The sequence below is a fragment of the Prunus persica genome, chromosome G8, assembly GCF_000346465.2.
Source record: "Prunus persica cultivar Lovell chromosome G8, Prunus_persica_NCBIv2, whole genome shotgun sequence".
Classification (NCBI taxonomy): domain Eukaryota; kingdom Viridiplantae; phylum Streptophyta; class Magnoliopsida; order Rosales; family Rosaceae; genus Prunus; species Prunus persica.
Window position 1 is genome coordinate 17,104,459 of NC_034016.1, and position 22,348 is coordinate 17,126,806.

Sequence of the window (22,348 nt, forward strand, 5' to 3'; positions counted from 1 at the left end):
TCTGAAAGAAGGAAGCATAAGTTTCATAGTAACGAGTTTACCTGATAGCAAGCTTTAGCTTAGAGAAACACCCACCTAAATAAAAAGTTACCGAATTTCCATTCCAACATGAATATATATAGTGGATTTGTATTATGTTACTAGAACCTCTTGCATCTCTCATAGGTAATAACTACCCAAAATCCCAAATGATTACATAATTAAACTTTATTTTTCATATTTTGGTATCTTTAAACATTGAATCCTAGTTCCGTCTCTAGCTAAAATAAATCATGAATATTGATTGTCCTATCTGTTGTCACATATATATATATATATATATATTTTTATTTAGCTTTCAAATGACACTTATTTCATGACAAATTACATCTAAAGTTGAATGATCAATTCCCTACATCTAAAACTGAATGATCATCCACTTTACTTCAATACTCATAGTAGGTATATCTCTCAATTAGCATGTATGTACGAAATAGATGAAAATATCACACAAAATAGATGAACCCATACTTAATCATTTGCATGATACTAGAAAAATGAAGTGTACAAAAAAAAAAACAAAATCTAGCATAACATTAGAGGTGGGCACGATTTGGTTTGGACTAGTTTTTGCCTCAAATTAGAACCGATTCGATATTATTTATTCGGTTTAGTTCGGTTCGGTTTTAATAAAAAAAATTCAAAAACTGTCCGATTCGGTTTGAACCGGTTTCAGTTCGATTTCAATTTGATTTTGAACCAGATTATAAAAATTATTTTTTAATACAATTCTCAACTGAAATATTATTATTTTACTTGAAAATTAACAAGTTATTCAATTTCATATAAAAATAAATATTAAAGTTAGAAAAGATACATATTTTGAAATTGAACTTGGATAAATATTAGTTTTTTTTTTATAATGAAATTAAAAATATAGCATTAAATATAAATATATATATTTTTGAAGACATGGAACCGGATTCAAAACCGGTCCAAACCGGTCCGGTTCAATTTTTGACCGATTTTTGACTTTTTGGTCAACTCGATTTTTTTTTCAGTTTGATTCGGTGCAATTTGACTCGAATTTTCGATTCGCCGGTTTGAATGCCCATCTCTACATAACATATAGTATATGAGAATTTATTAATAGTATAAACGATTGATAATGGATATGGTATATATTTTGGTAGATACTGTTTGACTCATTCTTTATAAAAAGATATTATTTATTAATGTGAATTATAATTTGACACGTATATAAAAATAATTTATAAAAAATTAAAAACTTATACGTTCATGTCACATACTGCTATTGACGGGACTTATATGGTTGGATAATATTGTCAGTCAAGTTCTAATTAATTAACAAACAAATAGCCTCCAAAAGCAAATATCTACTTTAAATCAAAACGACTGAGATTCCGTTCTAAATGCGTCTGGTTGGGTCTCACATCAATCCACTTTAATACTTCTATCCAGCTAAAGAATAAAGATTTCCTGTGTCTGGACTTTAGGAGCAGTCAAATTTATTCCATCCCGGTTATTAATAATCAATTTGCCTATACTATATGCCAAGACTCGTGCATAGCTTGGACAACATCATGATCATCTCCACTAATCCAACGGTCATTATTAACCATCATTCATTCCCCCAAACTCACATTAATTTCCTCTTGAATTTTGTAAAGGGTAATTATTGTGCATCCGACATCCTGTATTCGAATCTAATTTTTCTACTATTTTTCATGCAATCGAGATTTTGTGTTCGAACTAGTGTAAATAAATTCCCACATTTTTCATTTTTGTTTATTTATGAATACCTCCCTCCCTTTGAGGAGTAAAGTAAGGGTGGTCTCCTTTTCTTAGGGCCCTCAGTAAAGGGCTGACTCATTAGGGTCCTTGTCACGACACAATTGTATCACTCACACTCCCCCGCTATTAAATACTCAAAACTCTGAACGTTTATATTGAAAACTAATTTTGATTAATTAAATTTTAAAAAAAAAAAAAACAATAATCTCTCTCTATTATATCATCAGTCCCTTCTCTGTCGGTCACTCACAGTCCATTCACTTCACCCTCACTGTCTGCTCTCTCCAATGGCCGCCACTTCTCTCCCCTTCCTCTTCTTCCTCTTCCTCTTCATATTCTTCAAATTTTCAGCTTCGCAAACCGCCGATCAAACACTCAAGACCTTCCTTTTCCGAGTAGACAGACACTCCAAGCCGTCGATTTTCCCGACCCATTATCACTGGTACGCATCGGAGTTCGTCGACCCACCTCAGATCCTCCACGTATACGACACCGTCTTCCATGGCTTCTCCGCATCTCTCACCCCTGACCAAGTCGCCTCCATCTCCAGCCACCCTTCAGTCCTCGCCGTGATCGAGGACCAGCGCAGACACCTCCACACCACTCGCTCCCCACAATTTTTGGGACTCAGAAACCAGCGCGGGCTCTGGTCCGAATCTGACTACGGCTCCGACGTCATCGTCGGAGTCTTCGACACCGGAGTCTGGCCAGAACGCCGGAGCTTCTCGGATAAGCATCTCGGTCCGATTCCCAGACGCTGGAGAGGGGTTTGCGAAACCGGAGTGAAATTCGCGAGAAGTAACTGCAACAGGAAGCTGATCGGAGCTCGGTTCTTCATCAAGGGACACGAGGCGGCGGCCAATGCCGGCGGTCCGATATCCGCCATCAACGACACCGTCGAGTACCGGTCCCCGCGAGACGCCGACGGCCATGGAACACACACCGCCTCCACGGCGGCCGGCAGGTACGCCTTCGAGGCCAGCATGTCTGGTTACGCCTCCGGCATCGCCAAAGGCGTCGCTCCGAAAGCTCGGTTGGCGGTTTACAAGGTCTGCTGGAAAGAATCTGGTTGCTTCGACTCCGATATATTGGCCGCCTTCGACGCCGCCGTTAACGACGGTGTGGATGTCATCTCCATTTCCATCGGAGGCGGCGACGGCATTTCGTCTCCGTATTATCTCGATCCGATCGCAATCGGCTCTTACGGCGCCGTTGCGCACGGTGTGTTCGTGTCGTCGTCGGCCGGCAACGATGGTCCAAACGGCATGTCAGTGACGAACCTCGCCCCGTGGCTTACGACGGTGGGTGCGGGAACCATCGATCGGAATTTCCCGGCGGTTGTGATTTTAGGCGACGGGCGGAGGCTAAACGGCGTATCGTTGTACGCTGGATCGCCTCTGAAAGGCAAGATGTACCCTGTCGTTTATCCCGGGAAATCCGGCATGCTCTCTGGTTCGCTGTGCATGGAGAATTCCCTGGACCCCCGCGAGGTCGGGGGCAAAATCGTAATTTGTGACCGCGGGAGCAGCCCCCGCGTGGCTAAAGGTTTGGTCGTGAAAAAAGCTGGCGGCGTGGGGATGATCCTGGCTAACGGAATCTCTAACGGCGAGGGTCTCGTCGGCGACGCTCATCTTATTCCCACTTGCGCTGTGGGTGCAGACGAGGGTGACGCAGTTAAGTCGTACGTGTCGTCCACTAAGACGCCCACGGCGACTCTCGATTTCGAAGGCACTGTGATCGGAATCAAACCGGCTCCAGTTGTGGCTTCGTTCTCCGGTCGTGGGCCGAATGGGTTGAACCCGGAGATTCTCAAGCCGGACCTGATTGCCCCTGGAGTTAACATTTTAGCTGCCTGGACAGACGCGGTGGGGCCCACTGGCCTGGAAACGGACAGTAGAAAAACGGAGTTCAATATATTGTCTGGGACTTCCATGGCGGCCCCACACGTGAGCGGAGCCGCGGCTTTGCTCAAGTCGGCACACCCGGATTGGAGCCCAGCCGCCATAAGATCGGCTATGATGACCACAGCGAGCGTGACAGATAATCGAAACCAAACCATGACTGATGAGGCCACTGGAAAGGCCTCCACGGCTTATGATTTGGGTGCGGGTCATTTGAATCTGGGTCGGGCCATGGATCCAGGGCTTGTTTATGATATCACCAACGACGATTATGTTCGGTTTCTATGTTCGGTCGGGTACGGGCCCCGAGTGATCCAGGTGATAACTCGGACCCCGCTCAATTGCCCGGCCAAGAAGCCCTCGCCAGAGAATCTCAATTACCCCTCAATCGCGGCGTTGTTTTCGACCGCGGGTAAGTCGAGCAAGACGTTTATCCGGACCGTGACAAATGTGGGCCAGCCCAACGCGGTGTACCGGCCTAGGATCGAGGCCCCGAGAGGGGTGACCGTAGCGGTGAAGCCGTCAAGACTGGTGTTTAACGAGGCCGTGAAGAAGCGGAGCTTTATAGTGACGGTTGGAGTAGATAGGAAGAATGTGGTGTTTGGTGAGGCGGGTGCTGTGTTCGGGTCGCTCTATTGGGGCGATGGGAAGCATGTGGTTCGGAGCCCCATTGTGGTGACCCAAATGGATCCCTTGTAAAATCGGAGGGAGGATCAAAACACGTCGTTTTGATCTTTCGTAAGGGTAGATGTACAAGTTGTGTGTTTACCTATAGGCCCAAGAGCTGGTTTTGGATGGTTGGTGTAGTGTGAAATTTTCCTTCTCTTTTTTTTTTTTTTTTTTCCTTTCTTTAAATTATAAAATCTCCAAGTTCGTTTATATCTGTAGGCTGTTAGCCGTCTATATATTACTGGACAATATAAACTTTATGTCGATGGCCAAACAATTTTTCTTTGAAATTAAAATCAGTCAATGCAATCGGAAACCATGAGGAAAATGTATATATATATTTCAGTTTGGAATTTTGTATAAATATATTAATATATAGAATGGTATTGATAAGATATTCAAAAGGGATTGAATTTCTTGGTTAATATTCCTACTCCCACTTGGTAATATTCCATCTCATGTTTTATAATGGCATGGTGGGAAGCTCTCAAGAATGTGGGAGCACTAAAGACCCATCAACAGTCGCTTTTTCCTTTTCAATTTATAAATTTAATTTTAAAATCTTATACGAGCAATAATCTTATACAAATTATCATAACGTTTGAACATAAGATAATTAATCTGCAAATCAAAACTAAACCTCGTTAGCACAATCTAATAACCTTACTCTTTCTTTATTGTTGACCGCACACTATTTTCCTTTGATTGATCCTTCCTAAATTCTAGGCTAATTTATGTCACGTGTACATATATGTCCTATATGTGACAAGTTGGTGACAGGAAGGACCTTACCGGCCCTGTATTAATCATGTTATGGTATACCTTAGTAATCTAGCATATAAATATCAGGGTGGGTCCCATGACGGGACCTCACTAATGAACAAAAGATTTGTACCCCACAATTCACCCATCTAGTAAAGAGACGAGCAATAACACAGAGAGAAACAAATACAAAAAGGTATTCACTTCATGATATGTAATTTCGTTTGAGGAGAGATGATGATATAAACTATAATTGGGTTAAACTTTAGGGTTTTTTTTCTTCTTCTTCTATTTTTTTGCCCAAGGGTTAAACTTTAAAGTCTAGTGTCACGGATTGAGCATTTTTGTTAGTCAATCCAATCAATTATTCTGCTAGATGTGATGTTTTTTACAATTGAACGTAGTCCTTTTAAATATGACTACCTGTAACAAAGAATTTGTAGTTTTGCTCTTTAAGAAAGATCATAGGTTTAAGTTATAATATTCGTTTAGTATGTGTGAGTTTTAGTGCGTTACTGCCCATCTCAATAGAAAAATTCTTTTATAAAAAATATCACGACTGACTCAAATTCATGTATTCGATTCTCCATTCTTTTTACCTGTTTTTATTAAAATATATATGTGAATATTTGTAACACCACTACTTCACCTGCTAAAGGCAAATCAGTTCGTTGAGCATGCTTTAAGTGAACAAGACGATTTATATAATCTTTTACAAAATTGTCTTTAAAGTTTTTTGATTGCTTGCGCTTTGAAGCATTATTTTAAGAACTAACTGGTACCAAAGTAGTGCACACAGGTGTGGAATCCAACTTTTTTTTATCTCAAGTGCAAGAAAGCGAGCACATACCATGCATAATTTAAGATATGTGGAGTAAAGAAATTTGTTGTTAAGATGAGATCGAAATTAAAGTATGCACAAACTGCTTGCAATTTACTCTTTCCTTTTTCTTTTTCTTTTTCTTATTTGGGCACAAAATTAAATACGATTTTGATTTGATTCCCGCTTTTCCCATGCATAATTTATCTACTTTGATGCCATCCAAAGTCATCTTTGAAGTGCGTTCCAAGTTCTGACCACAAAAGCCAGTTTTCAGTGATTAATAAAGTTAGAATACTATTGTCATTGTCAGTTTGTGCAGAAGATGGTAGAAATGGTGGGACTATAACTAGAATTTTTTTATTTTTTTAAAAATATCTATATATATGTATATATGATATATGTATATATACATACATGTAAGCTAAGTTTGTGTACCAAACGATTCCGTAACGTTTCAAACTTGTTACATTACATGTAGGATTTCGAACTTGAGATCACTGGTTTATAAGTTAATTTTATTTTTTACTGAGTTAAACCCCCGTTAGCGAAGTTTGTACATATTTGATTTTATCCTATTTTGTTCCAATAACTAAAATATTATCATATCATATACCCATCTACTGTATACACTAAGTGCACATATTCCTAAAGTGTATACGCTCGAATGACAACGTATTAGAGTTTTAACACGGAAAAAAGCTAGAGAGAAACATATTTCATCTACAATAACGACTTGTCTACTGGTGACTCCATGCACATATCAAGATATGTAATTTATGCTCATTAAATTCCTCCTTTTGCTATTCTATAAATCATCGAGTTCAACATCTTAGATCATATGGATCATGAATTCAGTCTTATTACTTTTCTCAATATTATATTTACAACATAAACTTACTAACAAAATAATTAACCCCACAAAAAGCTAAAAAGAGAAAAAGAAAAAGAAAACAAATTACTTAACTTCACCAAAAAGTAGAAATTTCATTGTATATTAGTACCCTTTAAATCCAGTTGAGTAGACAGGAAAGTTGGAAACGAGACCATAGCAAAAGCACAAAAACTAGGTAAGATCCACCCATTTTTTTGCTATTGTAGAATAACAGCTCCACCAAAACACAGACGGCATTTTTCTTGGCAAGAAATTATGCAGCATTGACCACATAAATTCGTTCAAGCACCGGTCACAACGAACCGGACAGGAAGGAAAACTTTGCCAACAGATTCCTCCATAGCAGAGCTTAAAGCTCACAAGTGTGGCATTGGAATTATGGAGCACGAACAATGCTGCTACCTCTATGAGAAGAGCACCAAATATAAGAATGAAGGAGAAGATGGCAGAAATCAGAACGAGAGCAACGTTCGAGAAGTTCAATTCTAAGAACTTGAGGGCCAAGAAGTTTAAACCCCAAATGTAGGTCCAGTTGGATGCAAGAGCATCTGAGGTCCTCATTTTTTTTTTTCCAAATGTAAAATAGGGTTAGAATTTAAATAGATAAGTGGGACTTGCTAGCACTTTATATATATAGAGGGAGCATTTTTAGGGTTTATCAGATCAAGTTGAAAGGAGAGTGAGAGTGGTTCAGCTGGAAATTGATTGAAAAATAATCTAGTTGTGGAGCTTGATGTTGATGGTTGTGGAGCTTGACGCTGATGGTTGTGGTGCAATGAGACTTTAAGTGGCTTTGGATTATTTTGAACATTTGATGCACATAAAACCAAGGCACAATATGTATTGGATTTGGACCCGACCTGAGTCAAGGCATAGCATAAGGGTAGAATTCTATAGTGAGGAACTTAGAGCACTTTCACCCATTTACTATTGCAAAAGGTAAGGGCAAGGCAATGGTTGTTACTATTCACGTGAATAGTGGCAGCCCTTGCAAAAGATTGTGGTGTTTCCATCCATTGCCATGGCAATCACTATTTACATGAGATATGAGAAGATGAATTTGTATAGAGTTTTAGTGTGGGAAGTGAAGAATATGACTAAGTATTTATTTTTTAAAAATTCTGAAATTTTTTGTATTGATTTTTTAAATATTTTTTTGGTTGCTGACGTTAGCAAACCAAGCTAGAGCACGGACTCATTTTGCCTGAGGGCTGGCCTGGTTTGGTGGGCCCCAACAGCTGCCCTAGCAGCTTCAGCCTGTTGAAAGACGAATTTGGGACTTGAGCCCCCTTCTGCCATGGCAAGGGCAATCCGCTGGAACTGCTCTTATCTGAGGCATTATATGGGGGCTCATCTAATTGCTATAACTATTGGAAGATCTTTATCTGAAAAAAAGAGGGGCAGCTTTTTTGCAATCTCTGGATCAAATCTTATCCCCAATTTTCTGAACAAGCAGGCATCTTATGCATGAGAGGTTTTGAGCATGGGAATATATTATAACCTACGAAGATGGCCAAACAGTCCTCCCTCATTCACCTTCAAGTCATATATAGAGCAGTGCAACACCCAACTACCTCATGTTCCTCCCATTGTCTACTAGTAAAAAGATATTTAGGAGAAATCAGTTTTTATTTTATTTTATATTATGTTTTATAATTAATAAAAAAAGAAATTCGAATATGAGACCCGTCAACATTCAGAACAGGAATACCAGTAGACCAAAAATTCATAAGTTATTATACTTGGGGGACAAAGAAATATTCATATTGAAGATGCTAAAAGGATGAACATATTACTATTTCCCGTCATTCTCCCCGACATCATTTAATCTGAGTCTTCTGCTACATGCCATTTAATTGATGCTTCTTCTTTTTCAAAATATTTAAAATATCGATAGATATTTTGATATTTAATCTCGAGTGCAAGGAGACGAGCACACACATAACCGACTAGTATAGAGAAAATCGATCTTTGGTGCAAGATGTCGGACACATTACAGAGGGAGTCTCGTCCAATTCAATCCAAAGTAGACTTCTTTTTTAATAGGCGAGACCCAAATTGACACGTGGCGAGAGCTCAAGCACCCCGAACTAACAAGCAGGTACTTCAGAGCATCGACCCCCACGGTTGTTACGCGGCAAATCCTAGTGTCGCCGCGTGTCTCGAGCCTCTGCATCGTCGTCGTCACTGACACGCTTCCTCCATTTTCTTAAGCCCCAAGATTAGTCCAACCCTAATAAAACCCCCAAAATCTCTCGCTGTGTCTTCGCCAACCAAACATTGACAAAACTCAGAGACCAACCAATCCAAAACCATGTCTGCTTCAAAACCCATTTCTCCTTCTTCTTCTTCGTCACCTTCGTCTCTGTACCCTTCAGCCGACATGAAAGACCTCGCTGAGAACCTCTTCCCGGAAGACGACTCCGTTTCTAACCGAAATACCCAATCATCCGAGGAACTCATGGTCAAAATTCCAGGGGCCATCGTCCACCTCATAGAGAAAGACTCAAGCATCGAACTTGCCACTGGAGAACTCACCATAGTTAGTCTCCGCCAAAATGGGAACATAGTCGCTGTACTTGCCCGCGTAGGCGACCAGATTCAATGGCCTCTGGCCAGAGACGAAGCCGCCGTGAAGCTGGACCAGGCCCACTACTTCTTCACTCTTCGGGTCCCTGCAAATGGGTCGCCGAAAAGAGACGAAATTGATGACCCGACCCATGAGAAAGGTCAGTTTGTTCTGCTGAATTATGGGTTAACTTTTGCTTCTTCGAAGGGGCAAGAGGGTTTGCTGAATGAGCTCGATCAGATTTTGGGGATTTACAGTTGTTTTTCGGAGGAGAGGGTGGAGGGGTTGGGGAATTGGGAGGTTCTGGATGGGTCAGTGGGGAGGGACACATCTCAGGAGGAGAGGGCCGCGGCCTACTGGACTACGCTGGCTCCGAATGTAGAGGATTACAGCGGGAAATGCGCGAGGTTGATTGCGGCGGGTTCGGGTCAGGTGATTAGGGGGATTTTGTGGTGTGGGGATGTGACTGTGGATAGGTTGAAGTGGGGGAATGAGTTTTTGAAGATGAGAATGGGGCCCACTTCAGAATCAGAGATTAGTCCAGAGACTTTGAAGAGGATACAAAGGTGTGTTATTTGATTATTCAGAATTTGTTTTTTAGTTGAGTAAATCATTGTTTATGGTTTTAAACTTCTGTTAGTTTTGTTTGTGCTAGCAAATCTGCCTATCTGGTCTTTTGCACATTTGAATATGGTTTTTTCTTTTGACTGCCATGACCAATCTCCACTTGGCAACAAAAAAAATAAAAAATTCCTCCAAAATATTTTTGTGTATGAATTGAAGAGTCCACCTTGCATCACGTTTTACTGCCCATATTCCATTAATGAACCAGTATAAGGGGAATACTTTTTCAATTTTCATCCTTAATCTACAAAAGCGTCACTTTTGCTGCCATAAATTTTCACCATGTTAGCAATTTTAGCATGTTTAAGGCACATGAGTTTTAGTTTCTTAATTTAAGATTGTCATATTTGTATACTACTAGACCAATGTCTTTTCCTTTGGGTTTGTACTTATTATGCAGTGAAGAGGGTGTATAACCTTTTATGGTGTAAATATTCAGGGTTAAGAAGTTGACAAAGATGTCAGAGGACGTGGCCACTGGAATCCTTTCTGGGGTTGTTAAAGTATCTGGATTCTTCACAAGTTCTATAGTTAACTCTAAAGTTGGCCAGAAATTTTTTAGCCTTCTGCCCGGAGAAATCGTCCTTGCTTCCTTGGATGGATTCAGTGAGTCTTTTATCTCAAACACTTTATTTATACATATTCTTATGTCATGCTACTTTAGATACTGTAGATTTTCTACCATAGGCTTCTACACTAGCTTTAGTTCTCATGCTATACACATTTATAGAAAGGAAAAGAAGAATTATGAATTCTTATTGAAATTATTGTTCAGGAACAAATTTTCTGGTAGGGATTCACTTCCCACAGTTGTTGTCTTGTATTGGTGAGAAATTGGAAGTGTTTTCAGCTTTCCTTTAGATGATCATATTTGAGATGTGGAGGAGCTGAAATCATGCATGTTGGGGTAGGAGTTTCAAACACAGAAGTAGGCTCTTAAAAGAACTAGAAACATGAGATAATATAGGACATTGGAATCTCTGTTTATTCTTTGCCTGTTTTTTTTCTCTTTTTTCTGCAATTGTATAAACTAGGAACTAGTGGCATTTTTCCTGTCCTCAATGTTTGTTGTTTGTGTGCAAACACAGACAAGGTCTGTGATGCTGTTGAAGTGGCGGGAAGGAATGTTATGTCAACCACATCAGTTGTCACCACTGGACTTGTTTCACAGAGGTAAGTCTAAATTTAACCATGAAAATTATTAATGCTTCAATTCAATCCTTATCCCCTTGATGATTTGTACAATAATCACTTTACATCACGAACACCACTTTTCCAATAGTTAGCATTAAATTTTGTGATGATGGTGCTCTGTTCTGTGGATTGTTCATATTTCTATTGAGTGGATGGCTGTTTTTTAATACAGATCTTATCCCACTAATATTGACAGCATCATTCTTGAGAACCATATCCTAATTGCACAACTATTGCAGCTGCATGCCTGTAGCTTGATTTTTAGAGCAAGTTCCATGGTTGGCTGAGACTTGGACTTAGTTCGTTGCCCTAATGTTTGAAACACTATTTTTTTTTCTTTGATATATGAGTGTTCACTGGGGAGAGCACATTACTGAACGTGATTTCTTCATTGCAGGTATGGAGAACCAGCGGCAAAGGTAACGAATGAAGGGCTTGATGCTGCCGGGCATGCTATAGGGACGGCTTGGGCTGTGTTCAAGGTGAGAAAGGCTATAAACCCGAAGAGCGTGCTCAAGCCTACAACCCTTGTTAAAGCTGCTGCTGAATCAAAGTCCTCCAAGCTGAAGTCTCAAACTAAGTGATGGATACTTGGGGTGGTGGGTTGCTCCTTTAGCTGGCCTCTTTTGGTTGCTGTTTGCGATTGCACTTATCCGTTATTTTGAAAATTAAGGGATTGTTCAGATTTTATTCTGTCCATTTTGCCATGATCTGAAAACGATGGGGTGTCTGCACCAAAAATGTAAATGTACTAATAGGCATGTGACCGATTGTGACAAGAGGCCATATCTTAATCTACAGTTAGATTTTTAACCTCGCGGGTTCATCGTCATGCCCATGATCTTCATAGATAAATATAAATACATATATATCATGAAAACCACTGTTTCAAAGTAGGCACTGAGTTTTGTTTTTCATATTATCATGTTGCTCTGGAATCTTAATAATGTTGCTATCAATTAAGATGCCAAAGTTGTGCTTCAGGCAATTACAAGTTGTCTGCTTCTGCAGCCAAGTTGGCCTGCATTTCACGAGCAGCGCATAAGATTTTACAACAATAAATAGTAAAAGAAGACATCTTATTCCTTTTTGTAACTCCTTGCAATGTTTTCTTTTTCTTGTTTTTAAACCCTCTATCACTCATACACAGCAGTCACTAGATATACACATGCTTTCATCAAATTCCTAGTCTGTAAAGCCTTCCATTTCATGAGCATCTTCTTCAGGCTTCAATAGCTAGTTTTAAAGGGTTTATAAGTCTTGAGATCCAGAACCACACCAGCCACAGAACCGACTGCAGCAGCTATGGTGACAAGGAGACAACTGATGCTAAGCATCTTAAGCCCAACCCATCTGCTGCTCCATTTCCCAATCTTCTGTTGAGCAATGTACATCTCAACTGGGAAGTAAACTGTCAATGGCCAGAACCCAAAGGCTCCAAGAATTCCAACCACATCATTGAAGAAAGGCAGCAGCATGGATATGAGGGTTGTTATCATGACAAATATGGTCCTCCATACTAAGCGAAACAGGTTGAGTTGGTAGACGCCATAGAAAGGGATTGGTATGTCATATTCTGCAGTTACAAAGTCCCTCTTTGGCCACCTCTGTGCGCTCCATTTCTCCACAAATGCAAATAAAGGCTGGCAGTAGACCTGCAGGCACGGGTTTAGAACTTTGAAATAGACAAATATTCCTTTTAATAAACGAGGGGATCTTGCAAAAGGACTCAACTTGATGGGGCTACTTAGAAAAGTAACATTTCTCTATAAATTTTGCAAAGTAATTCGTGTTAGAAAACAATGAGTCTCAAAAGCATAAGTTGTCAGGGAATGGGCCAACAATGTATATCAAGCTTATAACTCAATTGAAATTGAAAGGACTGAAACAACCTTACTTAAATTTGAGATACCGGAAAGAATCAAAGACAACAAAGACTGGTGACAATTGTAGAGTCGAGATTGTTAAGATTTTAGCAATTGGATGTATAAGTTGGAGTATTTCGGTCTTTTCAGTATAATATGAGTTTTTTTTTTCCTACTTAACGAATGCTGAGAAATTATAAAATATTCAATTTACATTGCAAGACGGGTTTACTATTAATTGCATTGCTCTAAACTCAACAAGCGGCTCGGAGGCATACCTGAAATGCACCAACAAGGTGGACAACAATAGCAACATTGGCAATATCTAGTAGCCAGTAAGGTTTGTAGAATCCAAAGCCAGTCAAGAGGTTGCCTGGGGCCAGGTCACCAAAGGCTGCATACCCAAAGCAACCACAGAATAGATAGAACACTGTGGTCAGAGCTATGCTGAATACAGTTGCCTTCTTCATGGTCTTATGTTCTGCAGGAGGAGATCTTATTGTATCCTGCAGTGCACATCAAATTTGCTAGCATTAACAATCAGATGCTACAATTAAAAAAAGAAGAGGATAATATAGTTGTTTCATTTGCTCAATATATTGCAGAAGTACCTGAATTTCAATGAGAACCAAAGAATAAGAGTAAGCAAAGGCAATAGCTCCAAGAGCTTGCATGCTCCTCCACATCTTTTGTGTAGGAGTAACTGTTCCTGCATGGGTTACTGTCCCTATGCTGATACCCAGTAGGCTTCCTTTAAATCCCCCATTTCCTGAAAAAATATAACAAAAATTGCAGCTGTTCATATATATACAATGAAAAAAAGGATATCATGAAGTTTATCGACTTTCAGACTTTACGATTTTTTTTGGTCTCACTTTCATAGCTGAAGTTTGCATATAACAGATTACAAGTATGTAATAAGAATATTAGTTGTACCTACAACTTTGCCAATGCCAAGTCCGAGGCCAACAGAGGAGTATGTGAAGGACATAATGGCAGCTACTATTGAGAGCCACCATACTTGATTAAAATCTGGGATCTGAGAAAATATCACCTCTATGATTCCAAATGTTATCATGTACCCATTGCTTGACATGTGGCATGGATCTTTCCCTCCACTTTTATGGTAACAGTTTGATCTCTTTATTGCCCTAATACACAAATCATATGCTAATAAATTACAGTTCATCTGCTGGTAAGTATTTTCTATGTTCAAACAGAACACAAGAATTTAGTTTACTCAGGCAACTTACATCATGCTGACAGATGAGGCAATGGTGTAACCAATTGCTACACCAAATAGATTGAAGTACTGGACCAACCCACATAACATGACCTTTCTTCCTCCTGCAACTCCAAATTGGCATCATCACAACCAAAACCAATCATTTCCATAGTTGAAAGGTAGCTAACGAGTAAAGACAATCCCTTACCTAAGTTGGCCTTGATAGCATCCATGTAGGTATAATTTCTCTGTCCTGTGACAGGGTCACCGGACCGGTAGCACATTGCTAGGAGATTGGAAGTGTAGAGATTAACAAGGGCAAAAAGCAGCAGGACAGATGGTCCTGCAACCCAACCAAGCTGAGCTATTGCCCATGCTAAGGAAAGGACACCAGATCCTATAACTGCTGTGATAATATGTGACGCTGAAGTCCAAAAATTTCCTGCACCAGCAACACCTTGTGATTCTTGAACTATGATTAAGGTACTAATTACTTGATAATTGATATCAACTTATCATAAACTCATAAGTTGGTCCTGCAGAAGAAAAAAAAAACTCTGCTTTTTGGAAAAGATCTTATGCATATATATTTTATACAACTGAATCTATTGAGACCATGCATGCAAATTATCACTTTATTGACCCAAATCAGGAAATAGAATATATATATAATAATGAGAGTTTTGCCTGAAATTCAACATGGGTTTTTAAGTTCAAAGTTAAGTTTATTAATTGAGTTCCATGTAGCTGAAAAATGAAGCATGGTTTTGAAGAAAACACATTACAACATGATTGTTTTTCCTTGAAAAGGAAAGTGGTAAAGCAAATTATTCAAAGATGGGTTCTTGAAGGTAAAACCTCAATGCTAAATTGGGTAAGTGTAGCTACCTGTTCTCTTCAGGCGACCATCATCATCAAAGCATTTGGAATAGCTGGACTGAGGGTTTATGGCTTCAGACTCAGTGACTTTGGGTTGGACTTCCACTTGCAAGTAGTGCCTGATGTCATGCCTCTCTTCCACCTGAGATTGAAATGCAAATAATTAAATACACCAATAAATATTATTCTAACCTGTAAAGAATAAATAAAGAAATAAGAACTGAGAGAGAGGCTCTCACAGCTCCATGGTGGATTCTGCTTGGAAGAGTTCTACTTCTTTGCAACATTGCTTCAAGGTAACAGAAATAGTATTCAGAATATCACAGAGAGAGAGAGAGAGAGAGAGAAAAGATGGATGTTTCAAACTTTGAAGTGGGTTTTTACAGATGAAGAAAATGAGTTGATTAGAAAGAAGTACAGTACATAAGGGATCGTGTAACACACACACCTTATAGTGCTTGTTCCAAAATTCTTGTCAACTTTGAATCAAATCAAGTTCAAAAACTAAGTATGGTGTTTAGGAAATGGGTCATGCTAGGGAGACCAACTTTAGATACCAACTTGTGTACCAACTCTCTAATAGAGGTGGAGCCCAATACAAGTAGTTTAAGGAATAGTTAAAAGTAACTTAATCAATAATTAGTACCAGAACTTCCGGAAAATTAAGCTCTTTTGTGGATGATTTTGTTTAAGACCAAAGAAACGTATGTCTGCTAACTTCCTGGAAACATGGCATCATAGCAAGATGCATATTTTAATTCCCAGCCCCATGATATGTTTAAGTACCCATTTTTCACATTTACCACAGTCCTCGTGATGAAGCTGCATCTTTGTACTTTATAAAAAAAATGGTGTAGAAAATCCCTATGTGAAAATGAAATGCAAATTTAATAAGAAAAGTTTGAAAGGAATGGGTTGTATATCCGACATTATAGAAGATAATGTTGAACTTTGGTAATCAATAGTCTTCATTAACTGTTATTTTCCCACACTTTCGACACTTGCTCATGATGACCGTCCCAAATGAAATGGACATATATATTTTTGTTTGTTTTTGTTAATAATGGTTATTTACTCTTACAAGCTACTTTGAGAGACGAGAAGTAAAACACAAAATTTCGACCGTATGATAAATTACTTCTAACTACTTCAACTACAAGTTGTAGTCATTTCGTACTTGTAATGGTTGTTAAGATTTAATTTCTACTGTATTGCATATGAAAATGGTAGCACGTCAATTTTCCACTTTGGGACATGAAGGCTAAACCATATATATACCTCTTTTTGCGACTGTTCTTACCCTTTTTGGGTTTTTAGGTTTTTGGTTTTTGGGAAAATGGAAAGTGGGCACGGCTCAGCTGGGTAATAGTGAGAAAAATATCTTCCTCTTCATGTGGATAAGTGGAGTCTCTTGGAGTCAACGACTAACATCTCAAAAGAAAGGTCTCATTTCTATAATTTATTCATGGAGCATTCTTGCCCCACTACACACTTTCTATATTATTATGCTTTGTGACTCACCCCTCCACAATCAACAGCTTCAAGAACCCTACTGATACCACATTACTATAGAATCCATGAGAGGGTGTGTTTCACAAAGTTATTGTTCATTTTGATTATTGTTGAGTGCTTCCCATTGATGTGAAAAGTAGTGGTGTTTTGAGGCACAAATACCATAGTATGCATTCACATTAAAAATAACTCAAGAAAATCTTATTTGATGATCAACTCACTAGAAACGAGTAATATTTTCTTTATTATATGAGTTGATTGCATAATATAACAGTTGTCGATTAATAATTGATGTAACACACAATGTAAGAAACAAAATTCGTATGAATACATGCTCAAAATCATGTAGGTTTGTAGCAACTAGGATTGTATATGCTTGTGAACACGTGAGGCACACACATATATAGCTAGGGTTTAGTGGTGAACAATAATAATTGTGAAGAATATCAGATTTTTAAAATTTTGTATGATTGGAATTGTTGATTATATAGGGGTGAATGAAAGGCGACAAGATAATGTAATCATTATTGTTTTGGCGAAAGGAAACGAACTCGTAATAATAGACTGAATCTTTTGTTTTCAATCCCCTGTCTGCATATCATCTGTGTTACCTGAGAAACCTAACCTAACCTAACCTAACCCTCTCAACACAAACTCCACTTGGAAGCTACACAAGTATTCATCGTCCCTACCTACCACTCATATTGCGATCACATGTTTAGTGGATGTACATGTAAAATAATAAATAATAAAAAATGCTACAAGGAAAAAAGAAACATAAAACCCACTAATTTTTTTTTGGCCAAGAAACCAACTAAATTGATTGGATTATCACCAACAAGTTCGTCATCCAATTTAATTACGTCGATTTAGAAATTTTAGAAATTCAATTTAGACCGCCAAATCATCAAAACAGAATTGAATTGGATCTTGAAATCATTAACAATAGTTTTAACCCAATATTAAATCGGATTACCCAAACGCGGCTGAAAAAGAACATCACTAACACACAATTGTACTAGCAACCTTCTAACGTCATCCACAATATTACCAGATTACTCCATAGCTCACTCTTTGGCGCAGTTTGGGTTGCAAGAACAACATCATTCTTTCTGGGCTGGTCTTGCTCTTGACTGGCTTGTATCACTGTTGGTAACAGATATGGAGGGTAGGTAGTTATTTTGGTTACCTGTTTCGGATGCTGTGGTACTCTTTTTCCTCGACCGGATATCCTTCATTGGGGGTTTTTATGGCAAGGTTTTAATGAGGCCACCTCTTATTGCATCCATGTTTTGATTGCAAATTGTATGGTTGATGGTTGAAATGAAAGTTTTTAACTCTTTGATCAAAAGAAAAATATATATTAAATCGGATTGAATTGGATGTTGAAATCATTAACAATAATTCTAGCCCAGCATCAACTTTACAATAAGCAGAATCCTTGGGCTCCATTCATTAAGCCCAAAATCAAAATATGCAAAATGTGAGGCTCAGCCCATAAAATCTGACCAGGCCTAGCTATATGGGTTTTAAATTGAAACTTGGAACCAAAAGCTGGACCAGGCCTTGTGCTTCACGCAACAAGTTTTCTTGTTCAATTCCTGTGCTTTCAGTGGGCTCAATAACGTGTGCCAAATTCTTGGGTGGAATTAAATGATAGGAAATGAAGTAATTCCTATGTTTGGTTCCCACACCGAATGATAGTAAGCATTATAATTCGGAAAATATGAACTCCTACATTCATGCTAATATCAGTATAACATGGTTAAATTTCATGCATGTAGAAGTTTTTATTTTTGTATTTTTGATGAATTATTTTTGCACATATATCAAACTGTGATTTGTAGAAAGGAGGAGTATATCCTTCTAGGCAAACAACATCCTTCTTATCTCGAAAATAATATAGTACTAGAATGCACATTCTTACGAAAATTAAAGGAATGCAATCATATCTCATTCCAAGTCGGGTGAATTGTTACCAAATTATCATAATACTCCTGAATTTGCAAGAAATTCTTAGAGAAAGGATCTAGCAAAAATCTACTTTTTGTACCAAAATTATATCCACACATTATTATGATAAAGTACGGCTATTGCAACTTGCATTCCTACAATTCACTTGACCATTAATAATTATAATGGTAGACTATGTCCTTTTCTACCTTACAAAAAGACTGTCAAGGCATATGCTGGAATACACAAAGCATTCAAAATCTTTCCCCAAGTATTTCCACAGAAATAAACTTTTACAAGTCTACCAAAACCGTGTACGATCTGACCCCAACTGCATATACTTTTGACCTTCAAAAAGTTTGTGTGATCAATGTCTTTGGAGCCAAGCCACCAAACCAGCCTGGCCACACCATCTTGACAGGTTACCATTAATTGTTCCTCTTTGAATATTTTGCTTGTGAAACTCAAATACATGCTTAGCATAAGCAAATTTTTACCCTGCCCAATCCCTGAAAGTTTGTTTATTTCGGATCTTTTAAGTGTTGTTAAGGGCAATCGAACGTGTCAATCGAGCAAGCACGCGTGACGTGATCTTGATCGTTTATTCATGTGAAGTCTATAATGTATCACTTACATCAATAATCAAAATCAACACACGCAATTGGTTGACGATTAATCGAATATGGCTAAAATTTCATACCAACCCAAGTCATAAAAGTGTCTAGAAAGGTCAATAACACTACTAGAACATTAAAGACTAGAAAACCCCTATAGCTGCGCTGGGGCATACAATATACAACAACTTGAGCATGAAGTCTAAACAATCATAATGACCGCTTGACCCAACTCTTGACAAAATATCAGTCACACCCACGGATCTCTCGCCCTCTTTTTTACCAGCTTATCCTATCTAATTAAAATCATACCAACAAACATTAAATTTATTTATTTGGACAAAGAAATATGTGATGCCTATGCATCCATATAAAATTGACTTACATCAACAATTTGAGACTTAGAGAGCTCCGTGATTATAAAATTCGAATATAAAACCACTAATTTGTAAGTTAAGGCTCTTTTACATCGGATTAATTTCGGTAGCGTTTTGTTTGAAGCACTGTTTATATTCAAATTTGGCATGGATAAAATAATGCACCGTTATGTATTTAATTATATTTCGACACCTACCCATTCGTTTGGTCTTCCAAAAGCAATCTTTTATAGGCAATCATGGAAGCCCTGTATACGATTTTACCTACTATTTTGCTCACTCTCTTGATTTTTGTCCTTTCCCTTTGTTGGATAAAAAGCAATATATAATAATTATGTGACATGATATATACATACATATATGTCCTATTCCAATTGACGCATACCTCACATTACTTAACATATCTTTGATCCAAATGGGTAAGCTACCAATAGAAGCACACACAGGCCAGGATTTCTAATCAGAAAAATACCATCATCAACCCACCCTCCGTTGCACCCAACTTCAAATCATTATTATCTAATGCAATGTGGGGTACCCATAATTTCACTTTTTCAATTTTGTTTTCTTATTCGACAATCATACATGTTGTGTTATGTTGTCAAATTTTTTCCGTATATTTAAAGGGTAAACTCGTCAATATGGATACAATTATATCCTTTAAAAACTAATGAAAATGTTATCGAATGACTAAATTAGAACACGTGCGAGAAGTCGGAGTATCAAAATGACTCAAAAACGAATTGAAGTACCAAAACACAGTTCAGAAACAAATTGAAGTACCAAAACACAGTTCAGAAACAAAAGAGTATTATCTCTTATTTATTATCTTACTAGAAGATGAAGCTAGGTAGAAGAAGATGTAGGGCAGGTAGGGGGATTTAAGAATGAGGATGACATATGGTGGTGAGAGGGAAAGAAGGGAGGAGGACCCCATAATTAAATTCATGAGAAAATAAGGGTGATATAAGGTGAAAACGACATAAAGTTGACTGATATTCTGATGGACTTTTGGAATCCATCACCATCAACCAAGCGACCACCACCCAACAACTTCAGCCTCCCTGCATCTCAGCCACACACTATCATTTTGATTCATATCTCTTTGCCTTCTCTCTCTCTCCCCAAAAATCCCATGTATTTGTGTGTGTGCTTCTTTATCCCATTAATATTAATCATGCAGCTCTCTGCAACTCACCAAACTTTGTTGCTTTTCCTACCAGCTCAACTCTAGCTATCTTGCGCAGGCTTCTTAACCTACGCACCATTCGTTCATTACTCGGTTTTTCAAATGATCACTCCAAATTAACAAGGAAAGATTTTTGTTCTTTTAGTTAACCACATCTTCAAGCACAAGTGTTTTCTATAATCTAATAATTATAACATTACTTTAGAGTTGAGGAATTTCGGAAAATATTCCACTTTTGTTGTGGGAGTTTTATATCTAGTACTAAGATTAAGATATGTTCTCAATCCCGAACATTTACTTTCACATGTACATTAAGAATTCGACTTTTACTCTCCTCCTCTTTCGATTAAAAACAAATTTCCGCTAGACTACCTTAATACCAATAGCATGGGCATCACATTGCTACCTCTCATAATCTAAATTATGAGTAATTAAGTTCTTGTTTAGTGAAAAATTAGAGTTAAACTTCGATGTCCTTTAATGTAAATAAAAGTCTACACGCATTGTAAAACCGACCCAACCCAACCAACACTTCATGTCAGAGTTTGCAAAAGTCCAAATGTATTATTGGTACTTTGCATCTGTAAAATATAAAAATATATTATTATAGCACGAATATGGCAGCAGCAGCAGCAGCAGCAGGTAAGGGTTAGGTTTTCTGTATGGCAATTGAAGTCCCATGTTAAAATAAAATACAGATCCTAGGACACGCAAATTAATTCGTATATTATATTCTTACAAAAAGAAGCCACGACAAATTATAACATAGTTGCCTAATAAGCATGACATTTCAAATGTGCAAAAAGCTCATAGCCATAGGAGTACTAATATTCTCGATAAGAATTTGTATGTTTTTAAGATTCGCAGGTGGGCTTTGCATAAAACTTCCGTAAAATATCTAGAATTTGGACAGGCGAACACGTCATCGTTTAAGGAGTTTGTAGCTTAAGTAATTAAAACGATTATCTCTACACGCAAGTTTCTGTATTCGAATTTCCAATTCGATAACGTATCAAAAAAGTTACAAAATAAAATAAAGTAACATGCCATCGCCATGCAAGGGAAGACAAACAGTTAGGTGTTATTTGTGTATCACGGTGCATGTTCTTGATTTCTAGTTAATAATTTAACTTTTGTTGTCTTCGAATATTAAGTAGAAGTTTAGAAACAACATTAATGTTTGATTAGGAAAGGAAGGAAGGATCAGAAGAAGTTAGGTTAGGGGATTTATTTTTAAAAAAATAATAAGATTAAGAAAATGACAATTGAAAAGGAAAGGTGAATAAAGAAATGGGGCAAAATATATTAAATAATTAATTAGGTGAACTCATTGTCGTTGAGGGTAGGCGTGGGGCCCACAAGCTGAGTGAAAGGTGGGGACCCACCGCCGCAACGTGCACATGAGCCTACGTCGGACGGCTGCCAACTACTGCCCGAAACGAGGGGAGTTGGTAGCGTGTTGGACAGAGACGCTGTCCTGTTTTTTATTTTTCATAAATAGAAAAT

At 38.2% G+C, this 22,348-nt stretch overlaps 3 protein-coding genes across 3 annotated transcripts; 2 read left to right on the plus strand and 1 right to left on the minus strand.

Moving 5' to 3' along the window:
* On the plus strand, positions 1,827-4,654 carry LOC18768581 (subtilisin-like protease SBT1.6). The gene has a single exon (XM_007199567.2). It carries the CDS (start codon positions 2,082-2,084, stop codon positions 4,392-4,394), a length of 2,313 nt encoding a protein of 770 aa, XP_007199629.1. The 5' UTR covers positions 1,827-2,081; the 3' UTR covers positions 4,395-4,654.
* LOC18768661 (protein EARLY-RESPONSIVE TO DEHYDRATION 7, chloroplastic) lies at positions 8,786-12,121 on the plus strand. Its single transcript, XM_007200971.2, has 4 exons — positions 8,786-9,976; positions 10,474-10,640; positions 11,123-11,207; positions 11,626-12,121. The coding sequence occupies exons 1-4, from the start codon at positions 9,156-9,158 to the stop codon at positions 11,810-11,812; spliced, it is 1,260 nt and encodes a 419-aa protein (XP_007201033.1). The 5' UTR covers positions 8,786-9,155; the 3' UTR covers positions 11,813-12,121.
* On the minus strand, positions 12,119-15,566 carry LOC18767521 (amino acid permease 3). The gene is made up of 8 exons (XM_007198924.2): positions 15,437-15,566; positions 15,207-15,339; positions 14,527-14,760; positions 14,347-14,440; positions 14,030-14,244; positions 13,705-13,862; positions 13,372-13,599; positions 12,119-12,883 (listed from the first exon to the last, which is right to left on the minus strand). Exons 1-8 carry the CDS (start codon positions 15,482-15,484, stop codon positions 12,458-12,460), a joined length of 1,536 nt encoding a protein of 511 aa, XP_007198986.1. The 5' UTR covers positions 15,485-15,566; the 3' UTR covers positions 12,119-12,457.

Bases quoted from the DNA above. Each gene is read 5' to 3' on its own strand.
- LOC18768581 (XM_007199567.2), top strand. From the start codon at position 2,082: ATGGCCGCCACTTCTCTCCCCTTCCTCTTCTTCCTCTTCCTCTTCATA.
- LOC18768661 (XM_007200971.2), top strand. From the start codon at position 9,156: ATGTCTGCTTCAAAACCCATTTCTCCTTCTTCTTCTTCGTCACCTTCG. The intron at 10,641-11,122 runs GTGAGTCTTTTA...GTGCAAACACAG, and splicing joins TGCTTCCTTGGATGGATTCA to ACAAGGTCTGTGATGCTGTT. The intron at 11,208-11,625 runs GTAAGTCTAAAT...TCTTCATTGCAG, and splicing joins ACTGGACTTGTTTCACAGAG to GTATGGAGAACCAGCGGCAA.
- LOC18767521 (XM_007198924.2), bottom strand. From the start codon at position 15,484: ATGTTGCAAAGAAGTAGAACTCTTCCAAGCAGAATCCACCATGGAGCT. The intron at 14,761-15,206 runs GTAGCTACACTT...TTGCTGGTGCAG, and splicing joins TGGTCGCCTGAAGAGAACAG to GAAATTTTTGGACTTCAGCG. The intron at 14,441-14,526 runs GTAAGGGATTGT...TTGGAGTTGCAG, and splicing joins TGCTATCAAGGCCAACTTAG to GAGGAAGAAAGGTCATGTTA.